This window comes from Pararge aegeria, chromosome 1 (genome assembly GCF_905163445.1).
Source record: "Pararge aegeria chromosome 1, ilParAegt1.1, whole genome shotgun sequence".
NCBI classification, from domain to species: Eukaryota; Metazoa; Arthropoda; class Insecta; order Lepidoptera; family Nymphalidae; genus Pararge; species Pararge aegeria.
In genome coordinates, this window is record NC_053180.1 from 10,006,814 (window position 1) to 10,028,324 (window position 21,511).

Below are 21,511 nucleotides of genomic sequence, written 5' to 3' on the forward strand. Positions count from 1 at the left end.
ATCAGTAATCAAGTCACTGTCATTTTTTTTGTTACCGTAGGAAAAAGGCAGAGGTATATCACCGTACAGCCACGTCTTCGGTGTGTATTATTCATATCCTAATTGATTGTAATGCATAAAGTCATGTCTTTTGTGTTTAATATTGACATTTAATCTCATTGTAAGGCATAAAGCCATGTCTTAAGTCTTAAACCTTAACACCACTCGTAGGGGAGTAGGGCACCCTATACACATTTGCGTAATTTTTTTGCCATTTCAAACAACACGGACTCGCGATTCTGTATATTCCTTGTTAGATTAAGAATAGTGACGGCTACAGCATATAATTTAGCAGATACGTGATGTTGCGGTCCTTGGTCCCCCTAGTGTAGTTACATAAGTTGAATATTAAAAGGATTTTTAGTTTTTTTTTTTTATTCTTAAAGATTTTTGTCGCACTACTCAGAATTTATGAAAGTCCTCAAACCATTGACCTCTATTATGCGTACTATAGTATAAAATAGGTCAGTGCCTCAAACCATAAAGCACAGGATAAATAAAATCACACAAAGCAAAAAAAATCACGATTACATTTATTCCCAAGAAGCAATGAAAAAATTGCTCCGTGTCTTATCCTGTGTAATATCTTGAAAATAATTAAAAAATATGAGTAATAGAATGCAACAATCAAAAATAGAAAAACAGAAATTTTAAATAAATATGCCTGCAATAATAAGTGGAGTAAAGTGATGATTCAATAATTGAAGAATGGTTTACACAAAAAAATACATGGTTAGCCATGTAATAAATATTAAAACTCTGAATTTTTTTTATTCATCGTTTATCGTTAAAAATGCTATCATAATGTTTCGGATTACCCACCGACAAGACGTGCCGCTAAGCGATTTATCGTTCCGGTACGATCTCGCGTAGAAACCAATCGGGGGTGTTAGTTTAAAATAACTGACACAGGTTAGCCCGTAACAATCTTAGACTGCATCATCACTTACCATCAGGTGAGATTAAAATCAAGGACTAACTTGTAGCGGAATAAAAATAAAGCTAAAACAACTTACTGTACTCTACTGTACTTACCGTACTTTTACTGTACAAACCTTAACTAAACGATTTTATCGTACACGGTTTCTGTATGTTCTTTATTCTTTACTGCAGTTTATAAGCTTTCTGTAATTTGAAGCAAAAATAAAATTTAACACCTATCACCAACCATTTTGCAAGGGTACGTACAGGGTACTCACGTTTTACATTAAAACCCACTGCGGGCTGCAGGCCAATTCTTTCTCGTGCGGTTAGGACTTAATATAATATGAAATATAAATAAAATAAGCAAAACTACTTAATTGTTCGAATCGTTTACTTACTCAAATGTATATACATTATAATTTTATTTCCATAAATATTGCAAGATAGTTACAAAAATATTTATTACAAAAATAATACTAGAAATAAAAACAAATTGCAAAATATTTTACTACGCCTACTTAACATAAATAACTACGCCTACGTAGGCGCCTACTTATCTTATATTTAATGCACCCAACAGTGACGATTTCTCTAATTGTTTTGGAAAACCATAAGCATAAAATATGGCTAACAGTATAGATATACAACGTGTAACCGGTTTACGAAGTAATGTTGAAGGATGCATGTGTATATTTCATAAGGAAACACCCTATAAAATATTTAATTAAAAGAAGCATATTTATTTTTCCATACAAACAAATTTAAAACATTGTTAGTGTTTACTTATGACAACCCTATTGAAGATAATAGACCGACACACGCATAGTACCTTCGCTACGCGACGCGTACCTAATAAAGTGACAGGAGTCACACGATTTTAATTTTGCATGTGATGTTATGGCTGTATCTGATTTTTTCCAGTAAAAACCATGGCAGTGGTTTACTCAAACACTAATAGGTTTTCGGTGTCACAGATAAATCCCAGATACATTTAATAATGTACCTCTAATACCTGTGAAGTATTATTTCGGTTTTCATACGATTATGCAATCGTGAAATAATTCAAATGATTTCAACCCCCGAAATCTGTAAAAGTTTTTACAGTTGGTAACGGGTAGCAAACTGTCATAGAAAACTTTGCGATCATTAAGTTTACAGTAAGCACTGGTAACATAATATGCATTTTGCACGAAGACGACTGGTTGGCAACCTGTCAGATATATTGCAGAATACCGCACTAACCGGTCTAGAATTCTTAGATGACTTGGAAGAGGGACCCCCTGATTGCTGGAAATTGGACGTAAGGCCGTACTACGGCCTCACCTAGAGTAAAGGCACGGGTCCCTTACATGCAGCCTAGTGCAGGTGCTTATACGTCTCTGCTACGATCTAGCAGGTACACCTAAATGTAAGATGAGAGGTGTCGCCAAAGTGTCGTTAGTGTGGTGCAGCTAAAGACAAGGCGCAGCGTATCGTGTTGAAATTTGTAGCTTGGAAACTACAGAAGCGCGATTTTTTGTTCACTCCGAAAGTTGGTCTTCGTTCTGTAGGCAGCGAACGAAAAAAAAAACATAGGAGTTGCCTTTTCTAACAAATTGTCATTCGCAATAGGAATCAAGTCATGAATAGAATAATGTGTGACCAGCCGTGATTGCCCGTCAGTTCATATGGCAATCCCTCTGAGTCTGATTTCGTTAGGGGTTACTTTTGACCAGTATCATCCCATGACCAGCATCTATTATTTTTCGTTCGCTGTTTGAAGGAGGTAGCCCAGAGGAAAAGTGGGTGTTGACGCTAACCCGATATACAGAGGAAGACCGGCGGCTCTGGGGTTGCCGATATGTATGTCTTCTATCACTGGAGCAAAAAATTAATGGTGACAGGGCCGTCGAAAACGACGGGGTATGAAAACCATATTCCGGTGTCTCTGCATGACGTTAAGTCTGCGCTGGATTTTATTAAATATGGCCTTCTTGGTTTCCGAAAGTTTCCGGTAATGCATTCGCATTGGAAGGGCTAAAATGCTGATGAAGCCTCCACGCTCGCCCTAAGCCGCAGAGAAAATTCGGAAAAAAGGAAAACCTTCGTGACCTGCACATCCGATGACGTGTTATCTTTAATCTGTTTACCACAACCTATGTGTAAAATATATACCTACGTTCGCGTCTGCTATGCGAAGTGGTACAATCATTTAGTTTACTTTATTCTTTATTACCTTTCTTTAATTAAGTCCTCTCGTACAGATCGTACCTGTGTACATTTTTTTATTTTTTTATTTGCATTGCAAAGATGTCTTTGCCATATTCTGTAGCCAATCCAAGATCGACAGAAATCGCCACTGCTACATACCCAAGACTAATACTTTGAGATTATTTAGCTTTTGAATATATCTTTCTCATTGCTTAGGCGTAGGTCTTAGGTACGTAAAATACCCATATACAATAAACAGACTAGAGAGCCACTTTTTAAGTGGTGTGCATATTTTTTAAATGAATAATACCTATTTACTGTTAACTGTTTGTGTCTGTTTTGACACCGGTTACAAATACCATTCGTCTGGTGAAGATAATGGACGTAAAAAACAAGGAACATAAATAGAGGTAGTAAAGTACATACTACTTACATACGTAAGTAGATACTTACTTTTACGGCTAATCTAAAAAAAAGTTAACCTTATAATGGCGCCAATTCTGTTGAACACAAATATTTAAACTGAACTAAATTGACAAGTCAAAAATAATGCTATGCTTTTTTCACAAATAACAGTACAGTAATTACCTACTTAATCAATTTTGTTTTGACACAATGCATGAGTAGGCATATACCTACTAGGTATATGGATTAAAAGCTTAAAAGTTGTAAGGTATAGTACAAGTCGGAAGCATATTTTTGACGATTTAAAGCTTTGAATCCTTTAATTGCATTCGTCATCATAGTTTCTGATAAGATCGACCATTGTGTGCAGCCATTGTATAGAGTTTCGAACACTGCGTTCTTCGTTGGCCAAATTTCTTCGTTCGGCGAGTAATGCTCTCGCTCTATCGGAGTCCCGCGATGCTGCGCGAGTAATGTGAGCAGATTCCACTCGCAAGTTCGTGTTTCGTTTGTGAAGGTCCACAATTTCTTTTTTTCGAGCTGAAATTTATAATCCGAATAGTTAAAAAAAAAAAAAAAACTACTGTCGTTACTAACCTTAAACTAATGCTGTTTAAAAGAACTCCTTTAATATTATTCTTACTTCGTACTCTTTCAGTATATTTAATAATGAGAATAATTAGTTAGAAACAGCACTAGTTTTGAGACAAGCATCTACCAGCTGCTGCTTTGTAAAGTTGATACATCATAATGAATTGCATTAGCAGCAATATTTCATTTGATAATACATAACATCTCAAATAAAACCGCAGGGTAATAACCCTGCGGTTTGTTTGCGATAGGAGTAAATCTTGCAATCACTGCTGTCAAACGTCACTTTTGTTTATTTATTGTATGGAAAAGTGACGTTTGACAGCAGTGATTGCAAGATTTACGCCTGTCGCAAACCTGTCGCGAGATACGTAATCACCCTGCGGGTCTCCGACAGGGTGATTACGTATCTCGCGACAGCAATTCTTTTGTTTATTTATTGTATGGAAAAGTGACGTTTGATTCCAAGCATTCGCATTGCTGTCGCGCGATACGTAATCACCCTGCAGGCCTCTCCCAATGGGATTGTCTGTCCATAATCAACAATCTGCGCAGACGTGTTGGTGATCGCAGTAGATGGTAGAAAGTAGCGCAAAGGAGCCCGTTTTTCGTTATATTCCCTAATTTATGAGATTATAAAATTGATACGCTCAAACTGGACATTCATATTATGCTGCGGTACCAAATCTGTTTCTCTAAATTAAACTCAATTGACAGGTATATTGAATGGAGTCCCACCCCTTTTACTATGTTCTTTGTAAAAAGACACTTATTACACTACTTTTACACTTTTGGTTTCAAGAGAATTGTGTGTGAATTGACACCAATTGTCTTATTAAATTTACCTACCAAGTATTAATAGTATATTTTGTACTTAACAAAAAAATATCTATCCAAATCAAATCAATAGTATGAACTAATCAATAGCGTGCTGAATAAATAAATTAAAGGGCCTATAAGAATAATTTAGTAGTAACTAACAACATTTAATTCATGAAATACCTGATTCATATTCTTTATAACTCTTCATAATAACTTCAATTCCTGGCCAACTACTCATCGTGTCTGCTTGGCAGCTAAAGTCTTTGACTTTTTGCATATTATCACAGAACATTTCGTTAACGCCGGCAGCAGAGTTTTGTGGTTCATCCATAGAAGTTGCTTGAGTCGATGTTACTAAACAAGAACTTTGGGTACTTTTTAAGGAAATAATTTTAGAAATATTTGGAATATTTATGTCGGGGTAGTATTTTCCTGGTTTCGTACTTGTTTGGATGTTTTCACCTCTTAACTTTTCGTAGTTATGTGCGTTTTCAGTAATTTAATATCACTAACATATTTGATAGTTCTTCATATTCAAAAAGGTGTACTTAGGTGTCAACCAATCTGCACTTGGCCATCGTGGCAGACTACGGCCAAAACCCTGCTCATTCTTAGAGGATAACGATGACTGAAATAAATAGTCTCCGAATGGATTACCAGAGTCTAAAGGCTGTTCGGAGCCAACAGCGGCACCGGTGACTGCAGTAAAGGCAAACGCCAAGCTGTTAGCGGCTGGGACAGCGAGCGACAATGGCACGCGTTGCACTGCTACTAGGTACACCAGTGAACCAACTTGGTTCACCAACCACGGAAGGACGTACTGTAAAACAAAGAAAAAAAGAAATTATCTTATAACTAAACTAAATGCCTAACATTACAATATTATTAACGTTATGCACCTAAGTACTAGATGTCTAGCCAAGATAACGCCAGGATAACGCTTTTCATGCGTGGCACTAGCTGGTAAAATGTTTATGCTCAGCAAAAAAAATGTCTACTTTGAAAGAGCCAACCTCTGCACAGCTTTCGAACGTTGATAGGGATCATGATCATCTTAACTTCCTGCTAACGCTAGGTACTACAAGTAACGAAATAGGGAGGTTTTTATTATAGAAAAAGATCCGACATACACTCTTATGTTATTTAATTATAATAAATTCATGCCATATCGCGAATAGGCTGCCTACTCAAATCGCGTACGGTTAATGTTAAATTTTATTTTTTTAATAAAATTGACTAAATCTATTACCCTCATTAGTTTTTTTTTTTTTAAACTTACACCAGTAGAAAATATCATGCAGAGTTGAAAGAGTGCCTCATTCCCCCTGTGCCCAACTGTGGAGTGGCCAGGTATAAGCAGGTGAGTACCTACAACTGACCTATACTATTATTTCTTATCCCTTATAAAATAACACATGTAAAAATATTATACCGGAAGTTAGACTATTAGGTGCACTACTCCTAAAGGGCCCCTTGGCTATGCGCAAGAACCTACAATGCTGGGATTTTACTTCGCTAGGTATCTGAAAGGCTACAGTGACCAGAACTTGGCTCTTAAGGTTAAGAATAACAACCAATCTGACCTCAAACCACATTTGGCTTGAATTGGATAGGCCACACGGAATTGGCTTAACTTAAATAAGTTAAGCCAATTCCGATTGATATATTGATATTAATTCCGATGAGCTAATTAAATTGGAAAATGTACCTATCTATTAGATGGTTGAGGTACTGACATTGATGCTATTGGATGTTAGCATAATACCTCAGGTTCATGCATTGTTGCTATTGCAAAGTTCAGGACAAAAATATCTTTATTCAAGTAGGCCCATAGGTGGGCACTTTTGATGCGTACATTACATGAGTATTACACGGTAGTGAGATGATTGCGATAACCATTATTCGTTAATTTAAAACTAAAGCTAAACGCGTCCTGGTCTAAGAAGAAGCCCACAACAAATTTAGCCGGGTGTTTTTTTTTGTTATCACCATCTCACAGTGTCATTTAAAATTATTAGAAAAGCAACGTAGTTAGAGCAATAATTCACACCCAAGCTTTTTATCGATTACGTAGTCCTTTATACTATAGGACTTTTCTATAAGCTTACGTTTACTACAAACTTTGAACTTTTTAAGATTCCTCTCCAAGATTTCAATGGGTTTCAGTTTATTATAGAATTGTTTGCACTTTCCTATACAAACGAAATATGAATTATGAATTTTATGTAATGCTGATTGGATATGCCTACCACTTACCTTCATAAAAAAATCTGTGACAATTTTTCAATGATTAATAAACCGCATACGTCGCGATTATAATTAAATTTATATTTTGCAATTTTGTCTCATTTTAATTACCTTTTTCTAAACAAACCTGATTTAACAAAAAGTCGCTCTTATTTAAACAATAAGGCTTATTTAATACATTAAAAAAGTAAATGTATACAACCTACCCTCCAATTGCCCAATAAGAATGTTATTTCTGCACAAGCCTGGCCAAACGTTGTGTCTGCTTTCACTTTGCGCAGTCCGCGGGTTCCTTGTCGTATGAAAGGGTTTGTGCATCCCCATAGCACTCCGGTCAAAAGAAGTAGCCCTGTAAATATATTTCAGTAGGGTACCTCCCCTATTTGAATTATAAATAAAATATAATTTCAAAAACTTAAACCTGTCTGGAGAAATATTCAAGTTATCACCACCGTAGTTTCAAATTAGTAGAATATGTGGCCTTTTTAAAGGAACGTACGTGTTTTCTACGTTTATGTAGTTCCTATAAATAATTAATTTCTCCAGTTTGTATAAGATCTTCATTCGTTTCAAATTCTAGACTAGCTGTGTCTGTACATGAAAGATTTTTGCAAACAGATAACTAAGAGGCGTAAGAAATAAGCAGGGTAGGCTATGTTAAGGAAATTGGACACTATGTAGTACTACACTGCGACCCGTAGTTGACGCGAGCGAAACCGCAGGGCACAGCTAGTTACATAATAAATATATTATATTAATTAGGACATCAACATATTATATTAACAAGGAGCATCTTCATCTTTGAAGGAACAAAACCAAGAAAATTCGATAATTCTTGTTTATCATTACTAAGCAATAATGATGTTGGTTTATGACACTAGATTTTGTTATGTGCTTATGATAAGCACATCTTTGATGTTTCTGTATTTATACAAATACTTCTATGGTACAGAATTATGAATTTGTATCAATTATTAAATATACTATAGTACATTCATTAATTAATTATAAATATACAAAATTGGTATAATTTTGAATAAAAGTGGTTATACTCAGTTGCTACTTAGATAAGTATGCCCAAAATGTTTAAATACTATTAAAAACAAAAACTTTCTCACGTACACTGACTAAAATTACCTTGCAATATAATATGTGTTATAAATTGTGTATACAACCATGTGTTACAGTATGTTTAATATTTAATATAAACAAAATTAATTGAAAAATTAAATTTGTTCCTTCAATTACAAATTCTTTTTAAATTTCAATATTATTTAAGTTTGATAAGACCTTTTATTGATAATAAAATAAAAAAAACTTAAAACTAAACTAATTACTGTACAAGCCACGCCTGCATTAGTAGACCTATATCCAAAAAATATAGAAAGATCCTTGCATGCTCACTGGTGTGATTAGGGTGGAATAAAAAAACTCATATGTTAAAAAGAGTCTATATTTCATATAAAAAAGAAAATTATTAAAAATAATCAAGAGACCTTATACGCCAGCATATCTTACAAAAATGCTGATAATTTCTGCTGTTTAATATTTTACCTTAAATTATATTGCAAATAGGTACTTTCAGTTAGTTTATTAATCTTTTAGTTTATAATAAAAGTTATAAGATTTTTTCATCCAATATAGTAAAGATTTTGAGATCTTACTAGGCAATTTAAATAATTTAGCACTTTGGTTTTTTATTTTAGCATTCTTACAATATTTTAAATTCTATTTCTAAACCTTAATGTCTTTTTAATTTCTAGTTTTTGAGAATGCAATCACAGTATACTGTTTAGTAATAATTTAAACTATAAAATTAATAAAAAAATATAAATATATTATTTATATACATAAGATACAAATCTGACTAATATTATATAATTCATTTATGCTAATATAATATCATCTTAACTAAAAAATATAAATATCAAATAGTTGTATCACAAAACATGCAAACAATATATAAGGTATATCAAAAATGTTAACTGCCCAGAGGTGTGCCGGGAGTCATAGGTTTGACTTCAGAAAACAAACAGTGATTGTCATCAACCCAACGCACAAAAGGTTCCCCTAAGGCTACAGCACACTGCAGAGCCATCAAACAGTCATTCTCAGCATGATGAGCATCTACAGCTTCCCGATTCAACAATCTGTAATAGATGTCCTTCAGTTTATATTTTTCTGCTGGCTTCTTGCCTTTACTCCATGGGAACCTTCTACGTGCCTTTGATATAGCTAAAGAAGAATGGGGTTTTTGGGGAGTTTTATTCCCACATCCAATAACAGTACGTTTGGGTGTATTTTCATTAACTGCTTTAGCAATAAGTGTATTGTCACTATAGAAGTCAATTTCATCTATTTCTGGTAGCTTTATGCTATTGACTGTATTTTCTTCATCAATTAAATCTACATCTGTTTTAGGTTTTATGTTAACTTCTTTCATTTCCTCCATAATGTCGTAGAATGCATGGAGACAATCTGCACAGGTTAGATCATCAGCTAAACTTATACCAAGTTTGACAAGATGATTTTTGAATATTGGAAAGTCAAAATTATGTCCATTTTGAGCTATCAAACAAATTGGTTTGGTTAACAGGTTAAGAAATGTATTAATAAGGGTAAATACTTCCAGGTTAAAAAAAGGTTCATGTTCAAGTAGATTGTTACACAGGCCTGTCACCTTTGTGCCATCGGGATGCACCATCCTGCCAGGATTAAAGCACATAGTGAGCTTATGCTGGACACGGGGTGCACATCCCTTACGCGTATCGAGAATATGTTGCCTTTTTACGGCAACCATACTTATTTCAGTTATTTTTGTCTTGTTGTTCTCCTCTTGCGGCAGACCGGTAGTCTCCAGGTCGATAAATACGAACGTTGATATCGCGGACATTGTTGAAAATAATTTAACTGATAACTAATAGCTTACCTAAATACGTCCACATTCTGGTGAATCAAACTAATAACGATATTAGTTTACTGTATTGGTGACTCATTTCAATTCATCTTCTTATCAATGTTCTGTGCATCTGTGTACATTAGCTTTTTACCCAGTGCATTTGTTTGCAGTGTTGCAGTTCTAATGCAACACAGATTCATAAGCTAATGAATATGATATTTTAACTGTACAGCACGATCTATAAAAACTAAACTTTTATATAAGTGGGATATTTAGAATCCAATACGAGCTACAGAAAAATATTAACAACAATCACAACTTGATTGCCATTTGCCAAATCAGTAATCAAGTCACTGTCATTTTTTTTGTTACCGTAGGAAAAAGGCAGAGGTATATCACCGTACAGCCACGTCTTCGGTGTGTATTATTCATATCCTAATTGATTGTAATGCATAAAGTCATGTCTTTTGTGTTTAATATTGACATTTAATCTCATTGTAAGGCATAAAGCCATGTCTTAAGTCTTAAACCTTAACACCACTCGTAGGGGAGTAGGGCACCCTATACACATTTGCGTAATTTTTTTGCCATTACAAACAACACGGACTCGCGATTCTGTATATTCCTTGTTAGATTAAGAATAGTGACGGCTACAGCATATAATTTAGCAGATACGTGATGTTGCGGTCCTTGGTCCCCCTAGTGTAGTTACATAAGTTGAATATTAAAAGGATTTTTAGTTTTTTTTTTTTATTCTTAAAGATTTTTGTCGCACTACTCAGAATTTATGAAAGTCCTCAAACCATTGACCTCTATTATGCGTACTATAGTATAAAATAGGTCAGTGCCTCAAACCATAAAGCACAGGATAAATAAAATCACACAAAGCAAAAAAAATCACGATTACATTTATTCCCAAGAAGCAATGAAAAAATTGCTCCGTGTCTTATCCTGTGTAATATCTTGAAAATAATTAAAAAATATGAGTAATAGAATGCAACAATCAAAAATAGAAAAACAGAAATTTTAAATAAATATGCCTGCAATAATAAGTGGAGTAAAGTGATGATTCAATAATTGAAGAATGGTTTACACAAAAAAATACATGGTTAGCCATGTAATAAATATTAAAACTCTGAATTTTTTTTATTCATCGTTTATCGTTAAAAATGCTATCATAATGTTTCGGATTACCCACCGACAAGACGTGCCGCTAAGCGATTTATCGTTCCGGTACGATCTCGCGTAGAAACCAATCGGGGGTGTTGGTTTAAAATAACTGACACAGGTTAGCCCGTAACAATCTTAGACTGCATCATCACTTACCATCAGGTGAGATTAAAATCAAGGACTAACTTGTAGCGGAATAAAAATAAAGCTAAAACAACTTACTGTACTCTACTGTACTTACCGTACTTTTACTGTACAAACCTTAACTAAACGATTTTATCGTACACGGTTTCTGTATGTTCTTTATTCTTTACTGCAGTTTATAAGCTTTCTGTAATTTGAAGCAAAAATAAAATTTAACACCTATCACCAACCATTTTGCAAGGGTACGTACAGGGTACTCACGTTTTACATTAAAACCCACTGCGGGCTGCAGGCCAATTCTTTCTCGTGCGGTTAGGACTTAATATAATATGAAATATAAATAAAATAAGCAAAACTACTTAATTGTTCGAATCGTTTACTTACTCAAATGTATATACATTATAATTTTATTTCCATAAATATTGCAAGATAGTTACAAAAATATTTATTACAAAAATAATACTAGAAATAAAAACAAATTGCAAAATATTTTACTACGCCTACTTAACATAAATAACTACGCCTACGTAGGCGCCTACTTATCTTATATTTAATGCACCCAACAGTGACGATTTCTCTAATTGTTTTGGAAAACCATAAGCATAAAATATGGCTAACAGTATAGATATACAACGTGTAACCGGTTTACGAAGTAATGTTGAAGGATGCATGTGTATATTTCATAAGGAAACACCCTATAAAATATTTAATTAAAAGAAGCATATTTATTTTTCCATACAAACAAATTTAAAACATTGTTAGTGTTTACTTATGACAACCCTATTGAAGATAATAGACCGACACACGCATAGTACCTTCGCTACGCGACGCGTACCTAATAAAGTGACAGGAGTCACACGATTTTAATTTTGCATGTGATGTTATGGCTGTATCTGATTTTTTCCAGTAAAAACCATGGCAGTGGTTTACTCAAACACTAATAGGTTTTCGGTGTCACAGATAAATCCCAGATACATTTAATAATGTACCTCTAATACCTGTGAAGTATTATTTCGGTTTTCATACGATTATGCAATCGTGAAATAATTCAAATGATTTCAACCCCCGAAATCTGTAAAAGTTTTTACAGTTGGTAACGGGTAGCAAACTGTCATAGAAAACTTTGCGATCATTAAGTTTACAGTAAGCACTGGTAACATAATATGCATTTTGCACGAAGACGACTGGTTGGCAACCTGTCAGATATATTGCAGAATACCGCACTAACCGGTCTAGAATTCTTAGATGACTTGGAAGAGGGACCCCCTGATTGCTGGAAATTGGACGTAAGGCCGTACTACGGCCTCACCTAGAGTAAAGGCACGGGTCCCTTACATGCAGCCTAGTGCAGGTGCTTATACGTCTCGGCTACGATCTAGCAGGTACACCTAAATGTAAGATGAGAGGTGTCGCCAAAGTGTCGTTAGTGTGGTGCAGCTAAAGACAAGGCGCAGCGTATCGTGTTGAAATTTGTAGCTTGGAAACTACAGAAGCGCGATTTTTTGTTCACTCCGAAAGTTGGTCTTCGTTCTGTAGGCAGCGAACGAAAAAAAAAACATAGGAGTTGCCTTTTCTAACAAATTGTCATTCGCAATAGGAATCAAGTCATGAATAGAATAATGTGTGACCAGCCGTGATTGCCCGTCAGTTCATATGGCAATCCCTCTGAGTCTGATTTCGTTAGGGGTTACTTTTGACCAGTATCATCCCATGACCAGCATCTATTATTTTTCGTTCGCTGTTTGAAGGAGGTAGCCCAGAGGAAAAGTGGGTGTTGACGCTAACCCGATATACAGAGGAAGACCGGCGGCTCTGGGGTTGCCGATATGTATGTCTTCTATCACTGGAGCAAAAAATTAATGGTGACAGGGTCGTCGAAAACGACGGGGTATGAAAACCATATTCCGGTGTCTCTGCATGACGTTAAGTCTGCGCTGGATTTTATTAAATATGGCCTTCTTGGTTTCCGAAAGTTTCCGGTAATGCATTCGCATTGGAAGGGCTAAAATGCTGATGAAGCCTCCACGCTCGCCCTAAGCCGCAGAGAAAATTCGGAAAAAAGGAAAACCTTCGTGACCTGCACATCCGATGACGTGTTATCTTTAATCTGTTTACCACAACCTATGTGTAAAATATATACCTACGTTCGCGTCTGCTATGCGAAGTGGTACAATCATTTAGTTTACTTTATTCTTTATTACCTTTCTTTAATTAAGTCCTCTCGTACAGATCGTACCTGTGTACATTTTTTTATTTTTTTATTTGCATTGCAAAGATGTCTTTGCCATATTCTGTAGCCAATCCAAGATCGACAGAAATCGCCACTGCTACATACCCAAGACTAATACTTTGAGATTATTTAGCTTTTGAATATATCTTTCTCATTGCTTAGGCGTAGGTCTTAGGTACGTAAAATACCCATATACAATAAACAGACTAGAGAGCCACTTTTTAAGTGGTGTGCATATTTTTTAAATGAATAATACCTATTTACTGTTAACTGTTTGTGTCTGTTTTGACACCGGTTACAAATACCATTCGTCTGGTGAAGATAATGGACGTAAAAAACAAGGAACATAAATAGAGGTAGTAAAGTACATACTACTTACATACGTAAGTAGATACTTACTTTTACGGCTAATCTAAAAAAAAGTTAACCTTATAATGGCGCCAATTCTGTTGAACACAAATATTTAAACTGAACTAAATTGACAAGTCAAAAATAATGCTATGCTTTTTTCACAAATAACAGTACAGTAATTACCTACTTAATCAATTTTGTTTTGACACAATGCATGAGTAGGCATATACCTACTAGGTATATGGATTAAAAGCTTAAAAGTTGTAAGGTATAGTACAAGTCGGAAGCATATTTTTGACGATTTAAAGCTTTGAATCCTTTAATTGCATTCGTCATCATAGTTTCTGATAAGATCGACCATTGTGTGCAGCCATTGTATAGAGTTTCGAACACTGCGTTCTTCGTTGGCCAAATTTCTTCGTTCGGCGAGTAATGCTCTCGCTCTATCGGAGTCCCGCGATGCTGCGCGAGTAATGTGAGCAGATTCCACTCGCAAGTTCGTGTTTCGTTTGTGAAGGTCCACAATTTCTTTTTTTCGAGCTGAAATTTATAATCCGAATAGTTAAAAAAAAAAAAAAAACTACTGTCGTTACTAACCTTAAACTAATGCTGTTTAAAAGAACTCCTTTAATATTATTCTTACTTCGTACTCTTTCAGTATATTTAATAATGAGAATAATTAGTTAGAAACAGCACTAGTTTTGAGACAAGCATCTACCAGCTGCTGCTTTGTAAAGTTGATACATCATAATGAATTGCATTAGCAGCAATATTTCATTTGATAATACATAACATCTCAAATAAAACCGCAGGGTAATAACCCTGCGGTTTGTTTGCGATAGGAGTAAATCTTGCAATCACTGCTGTCAAACGTCACTTTTGTTTATTTATTGTATGGAAAAGTGACGTTTGACAGCAGTGATTGCAAGATTTACGCCTGTCGCAAACCTGTCGCGAGATACGTAATCACCCTGCGGGTCTCCGACAGGGTGATTACGTATCTCGCGACAGCAATTCTTTTGTTTATTTATTGTATGGAAAAGTGACGTTTGATTCCAAGCATTCGCATTGCTGTCGCGCGATACGTAATCACCCTGCAGGCCTCTCCCAATGGGATTGTCTGTCCATAATCAACAATCTGCGCAGACGTGTTGGTGATCGCAGTAGATGGTAGAAAGTAGCGCAAAGGAGCCCGTTTTTCGTTATATTCCCTAATTTATGAGATTATAAAATTGATACGCTCAAACTGGACATTCATATTATGCTGCGGTACCAAATCTGTTTCTCTAAATTAAACTCAATTGACAGGTATATTGAATGGAGTCCCACCCCTTTTACTATGTTCTTTGTAAAAAGACACTTATTACACTACTTTTACACTTTTGGTTTCAAGAGAATTGTGTGTGAATTGACACCAATTGTCTTATTAAATTTACCTACCAAGTATTAATAGTATATTTTGTACTTAACAAAAAAATATCTATCCAAATCAAATCAATAGTATGAACTAATCAATAGCGTGCTGAATAAATAAATTAAAGGGCCTATAAGAATAATTTAGTAGTAACTAACAACATTTAATTCATGAAATACCTGATTCATATTCTTTATAACTCTTCATAATAACTTCAATTCCTGGCCAACTACTCATCGTGTCTGCTTGGCAGCTAAAGTCTTTGACTTTTTGCATATTATCACAGAACATTTCGTTAACGCCGGCAGCAGAGTTTTGTGGTTCATCCATAGAAGTTGCTTGAGTCGATGTTACTAAACAAGAACTTTGGGTACTTTTTAAGGAAATAATTTTAGAAATATTTGGAATATTTATGTCGGGGTAGTATTTTCCTGGTTTCGTACTTGTTTGGATGTTTTCGCTATCAAATCCAGGGTTCAAGTCTCTTTTCCTTGTATTTTGACCGCTGAAATGTTTTACACTTCTGTCTGCCATTTTAGATAATCTATTCAGCTCCGAGAAATTCTTTTCAGCAAGAACTTTAATACTTTCTCCGTCGTCACCATGTAAGTCTAAACGTCTTTTAATAAGATTATTGTTCTCGTTTACACATTTTTTTATTTCAGTGAGTATTTGTAACTGACCCTTCGGATCTAGTTCACCGATGTTGGACTGAAGTGTCGGTTTCTTTAATGTTTGCCCAGTTTCAGAAGGACGTTCCCTTCGTTCCCTCTCTTTTTCAATTTCTAGCCACACTTTTTCGTTATCTGAAACGTTATTATATTATTAATAGTTGTATTGCTATAATACACACTTATTTATACAAATAATATGGTTAAAAAAAGATTCTAAGTATATCTTTGAATGGTCTAGTAAGTAACTAACTTTGCTTTTGCTGCGGTGTAACTTTTTTTAACATCAAACCAATCATAAAATTTCGTTTTGAATGTTGATCTTCACTCAGGCATTCTTCTTTTTCTGGTCTTTTATTGTATGTTTCTGTAGTATTGCAATAATATTTAGATTTTTGAGACACATTTTCTTCCTGAGGAAGACAGTCTATTCTACCGGCAGCTATATAAGCACATGCTACAGAGTCTGCTCTAAGAATCTTTTCCTGTCGCTGTAGGTTTTTTTCTGGAAACACAAAGATTATAACTTATTACGTTCATCGTGATCAAAACATTTTAAGCATTAATTAAAAGAGAAATATTTTATTTTCCTTGCTCTGAGAATGGTTATGAAGTCAGGAACTTTCGCTGTTGCCAACATTGATTTAGCACTACAGAAATATGGTAGCAACAATCATATACTGAAGTTTTCTAACCTAAAAATTAAGCGTCATCTTTATGGAAATTCCTAGTTAATTGGCATTACAAGATCCTCCAAAATACGTTAACGACAACATATGTTGTAACGATAATTTGACAAGCTAGGTTTTCAATAAAAGGGGCACTGAATCGTTACTAGTATTTTTATCTGGCCTTTTGTGGACACCTATGCTTTACATATCAATTCAAAGCACATTTTTTCAAGACAAGATGGTGGGCAAGACCCTAGAAATTTCATTACTGACACAATTTTTTTAATCAATTCTGAGTCCGTTGTGCCCTGTGTCTAAGTTTTATATATCTATCAACTATGTGATCAGGAATAAATTAAGAAGAAATAATATTAAGATCAACATTAGTTGACGATTTCTGATGTGAGAAGGTTTAAGGATCCGTTGTCTCATAATGCTTTCTTAAAATATGTTGTTTATACTAGTCTTTGCGCAATACTTGTATTGTTTTAAAATAATTACCGTTATATTCGTTTTGAGAGGCTAAATTTAAATGAGCCAGAAACTCTAGTTTACTATGTTCGTTTTCTCTAGATTCGTTATTCTTCTGAGGATCTCCATATTCTTCTATTAAGGAATTATATATTAGTAAATCTTCTTCTTCATAATCACTGTCACTGTCATTACAATCCTCACGTATTATAATTTTTGTATTCGCAAATTCTTTATAGATTTCTGCTTTCATTTTTTCCGGGGTTATAATATTTTTAGCGCAATCTTGTATCTTTTTTGATTCCGGTTTTTGGGATTCATTTAAATTGGGGACGCTTTTTACATCACGGTTCGATAGATACTTTAATCTCCGTAACTTTTTTCTTTGTTCATATATGTCCAGGGAACTAACTTCTTCTATTTTAGGTATTTTAGGCCTTATGTTCGTTATCACAATCTTTGGCTGCAGTTTAGAGTCCATTTGATATGGACAAGTAATGAAAAGTTTGTCATTTGTTTTTGCTTGGTCGAACGCCTTTTGCGTTTCTCTTCTATGTGGGGCCATGATCGTTGGATATTCACCTTTTACAAATGATTGGTTCAATTTACTATCCGAATCTACAACCATTGGCACTTGATATACTATTTGAGGATTCATGATGACTTTCTGATTAGATGTTTGGAAAACTAAGTCTGTTTTATTATTTTTATTGGAAAGTGTTTGTATTGCATTATTGTTTGTTTTTAAAACATGAATTTCTTTATTATCGAGTGGTTTATTATTTATTATAATTGAATCGTTGCTAAAATTCGTGGTTGCAATTTCGTTAAATTTATTTTCATTAGTTGTTGCTCTCGTTTTATTGATATCAGGAATAACTTTGTTATTGTTTTTTATCATCATTAAATTAGCAGGAAATTGAACATTGCTCAAGTAGACAAAATTTGGCTGCAAAACAACATTTTTGGATTCTGTAGAATTGGGTTTGTCACTTTTGACCTTATTTTTTAAGTCTTGCTCTTGCAAGGTGCCTTGTGATTTCTCCTTCACGACTATCTTATTGCCATAAATCTGATTTTCAGTAATCAGATTTTCGAAGTCATTCTCGTCACAGTTATCTTGATGTAAACGCTTTAGTGAAACAACTTTTGAAGATGTTCCACTTTCATTGACGAGATCTTCTTTACATTTTTTTGTTTGGCTGGACGGTCGTGAAGGAGCTTCCAGGTTTTTTGGATTGAAATCAGTTCTTTGTAGCAGTACATGAGGATTTTGCTGCTGAATTGTTAGCAGCATTTTAGGATTGGCAGGGTTGTTTTTCTGTATAAATACAATTTGGTTTTTTGTTTCGTTATAAGACGAATCTGATGTTAAGCTGGCTTTGCTAGTTTCTATGTTTAGAGGATTAAAAATTGGTCGTGTTTGTACTTTCACGGCTGGAGCCGTAAATGATGTTTCTTTAATTTCATTCGATTGATCAGGCTTAGGGTCGGGTTTTTTAAATTGTGCTTCAGTCTTATTTATAGCCTCTGCAGCATTTATTAATGTGTTTATACTGTTTAAAGGTGTTTGTATAACTTTATCTTTTTCATCAGTTTCCTTTACAGCGCTTTTTATGACTATGTTACTTTGTATTTCTATTTTAGGTCCATTTTCTTTTATATTTGGAGTATGAAACGCAGGATTAAAAGGCTTTTTATGTGAGTAGTTTGGGAAAGTTGAAGACTCTGTAGAGTTGCTTACACATTTCATATCTATTTTACTTATGGGTATACTGGTTTTAAGACTAAATCTTTCAGGTAGTTTCTTTTTGATCTCGTTTTCAGATATTTGTAAAGGTATCACGGCACCTGGCCCTTGATTTACTGGTTCGCTGATTTTTGGTTCTGAAACCAATTTTTTATTGGTTTCACTATTTAAAGCGACAGGTACGATTTCGGCAGTAAATTTTTCTTTATAATCTGTATGTGTTTTAGATATTTCACCTTGTGCTTGCTTCTCCGGTGTTTTGACTTCAATCGTTTTTTCTTCAGAAATAGTTGGTGGTGTTTCCTTAACAGATGTAGAAAAAGCGAGAAATTCAGATTTAGTGGTTTCATTTTGAGATAACACCGTTGCATTTGGCTTTACTATTCCTGGATATGAAACCGGTTGAAAAGCTGAATAGCCGGGTACTGAATAAAGAAAGCCACCATAGTTTGAATAACCTGATTCAACTTGCTTTGTAGTAGTGACACTCGGGTTTGGATTTGGTATTGAAGACGGCGAAATTTTTGGTGATTGTGACATAGGTTTAGGTGGTATAAAATGAGGTTTATCTAAAAAAGGTGGTGGTTCTTCAGGTTTTGAAGGTTCAGGAGGCTTAGCTATGGGTGAATTAGATGTGGTATTGGGCTCCAAATTAGCTAATGTCGTTTCTTCTTCGGTTGAGGCTACTGGCTGGCTCGCTTTGCTCGATCTAGCTGTGAAAATAGTAAAAATATAATTAACTATTAATTGTTTTAGGTTCAAGCTAGTTAATTTAATTGTAAAAAAAAATTATAACAACAGAAAATATATTTTACACGGTTTTTTAATCATAATTACTTATAAATTTTATTGAAAGACATTGCAGAATTTTATATAAGACACTAAATAAGCTACTAGATTTTAGGGACAAGCAAAAAGTCTTAAGCAACAAAAGCTAAGGGACACAGAAGCACGAAGATCTGAATAATCTCACATCTTATTACCAGACAGTCTTTTAAATACCCATATCCGTAAAAAATATAAAATCAAAGTATGTAGTTCGATTATTAATGGATATAATAATAAATTATATATAATTCAATAAATTTTGTTAAATGATATATAATGTTTAGCATTCGTAAGAGTACATAAGTATTTCATGCATTGCTGATTTAAGCAATATTTCCCATAGTTTGTTCACGAATAGAGGTCAATTGTTATTTCAAACATTTGTAAATCATTTCTTTAATACCAGTATGGTATTATCAACAACATTTTACCGAGTACTAACTAAACCATAACATAAATATCGCAAACGATGTACAAAAAGCATAGGTAGGTAATAAGTGTTGAAGACATTTTTACATGAAATAAACTATTTTTTTATGGGGTTTATCAATTATTAAGAATTACCTAGCTTAGCGTAATTAAAGATTTTATACTAAGATTTTCGTGATTAATAAACATTTCTTAAATATAGTTCAACGGGTACATACCATCGTGGTATCGTGGTTCTTGTTTTTTTAAACGCTTATGCACGTTGGCGCTGTTTATTATTCATACTCTACGTGTTCTCGACAAATTATCACGATAGATATTTAAAGGTCCCTTATATGGGCGATTAGTCCCTTGCGAACCGATCCATCTGGTGTGTAGATATTATAAAACAATACATATTATAGGTATAGACAAGGAATATTTTTTTTTTGATTGCCTACAATGCTTTAAAGTTTTAGTAAATCTTATCTGTATAGAAGTCGTCGTACTTCAGCGGTGCAGACTGCACTCCCGCTAAGGCCGCCTTCTATCTTATATTATTGAATACTTACTCGTTTTGCAAGTTGCAACAGATATGCAATTCTAGGTAGGTACCCTGATAAGTATTCAGACCCTATTGCAATTACAAGTTCAGGTAAGGTATAGATGACGGTCTTTCTGGCCTTCCATGAGCCTTTCTAATTGGTAACTTTTTTGCTATGCAAATCTAGCAAAAAATTACCAATGAGTAAGTAGATATTATTTAGTAAATTTTATCCTACCTACAACCGTTGCCTTATGTGTTGTATGCAGACTGGGATTATAAGTCTGTTTTATAGTGTTTAGATTTCTTTTATTTCATTTTTAAGCCACGTATTTTGAATAATAAACGATGGAGTCGCCAGACCTCAAAATAACCCTAAAATAAGAAGCTGCCTTTGTTTTTGTTTACAAATCGCGTAATTAGCGTACAAATCTAACTTTAAACTGCTTGTCATGTTTCCTTCTTGTTTGGAATATGACTGAGAGATTTTGCGACCCTGAGGACAAGGGTGTAGCCGTGCCTACGTGGCTATAAAAAACTCCCCCTACTATCTTGTTATCCACCTGTTTATAGGACCACCGGAGAATTGTCTATATTGAAGTAATACATAGTGTATTTCTTTATTCAACTCAACTTTTTTTAACAACGTAGTTACGTAACAGTTTGTATTCTCATTGCTTTTTCAATGAACCTTAGATATATCTTGTCTACAGCTTAAGACGCTTAGGTAGGTATCTAATTT

At 34.4% G+C, this 21,511-nt stretch overlaps 4 protein-coding genes across 8 annotated transcripts in view; all 4 read right to left on the reverse strand.

Annotated features, from left to right (window-relative positions):
- Positions 1 to 3,776: 3,776 nt before the first annotated feature.
- Positions 3,777 to 5,417, reverse strand: LOC120626235. Its single transcript, XM_039893653.1, has 2 exons — positions 5,152 to 5,417; positions 3,777 to 4,098 (listed from the first exon to the last, which is right to left on the reverse strand). The coding sequence occupies exons 1-2, from the start codon at positions 5,300 to 5,302 to the stop codon at positions 3,878 to 3,880; spliced, it is 372 nt and encodes a 123-aa protein (XP_039749587.1). The 5' UTR covers positions 5,303 to 5,417; the 3' UTR covers positions 3,777 to 3,877.
- Positions 5,418 to 5,479: 62 nt separating this feature from the next.
- Positions 5,480 to 10,454, reverse strand: LOC120629094 (transmembrane protein 234 homolog). Its single transcript, XM_039897899.1, has 3 exons — positions 10,148 to 10,454; positions 7,425 to 7,567; positions 5,480 to 5,791 (listed from the first exon to the last, which is right to left on the reverse strand). Exons 1-3 carry the CDS (start codon positions 10,161 to 10,163, stop codon positions 5,480 to 5,482), a joined length of 471 nt encoding a protein of 156 aa, XP_039753833.1. The 5' UTR covers positions 10,164 to 10,454.
- On the reverse strand, positions 9,128 to 10,153 carry LOC120626072. Its single transcript, XM_039893362.1, has one exon. The coding sequence runs from the start codon at positions 10,109 to 10,111 to the stop codon at positions 9,200 to 9,202; it is 912 nt and encodes a 303-aa protein (XP_039749296.1). The 5' UTR covers positions 10,112 to 10,153; the 3' UTR covers positions 9,128 to 9,199.
- Positions 10,455 to 14,230: 3,776 nt separating the features above from the next.
- LOC120626816 overlaps positions 14,231 to 21,511 on the reverse strand; it is a 137,494-nt gene continuing 130,213 nt past the window's right edge. For 4 of the 5 annotated variants that reach the window (XM_039894582.1, XM_039894599.1, XM_039894590.1 and 1 more), the window contains exons 23-26: positions 17,270 to 19,702; positions 16,351 to 16,602; positions 15,606 to 16,232; positions 14,233 to 14,552 (exon numbers count right to left, since the gene is read on the reverse strand). In XM_039894582.1, the coding sequence (XP_039750516.1) occupies positions 14,332 to 14,552; positions 15,606 to 16,232; positions 16,351 to 16,602; positions 17,270 to 19,702 (3,533 nt within the window). In that variant the 3' untranslated portion in view covers positions 14,233 to 14,331. Of the gene's footprint in view, positions 14,553 to 15,605; positions 16,233 to 16,350; positions 16,603 to 17,269; positions 19,703 to 21,511 lie in introns of all 5 variants that reach the window. The other variant, XM_039894607.1, reaches the window with a different exon arrangement.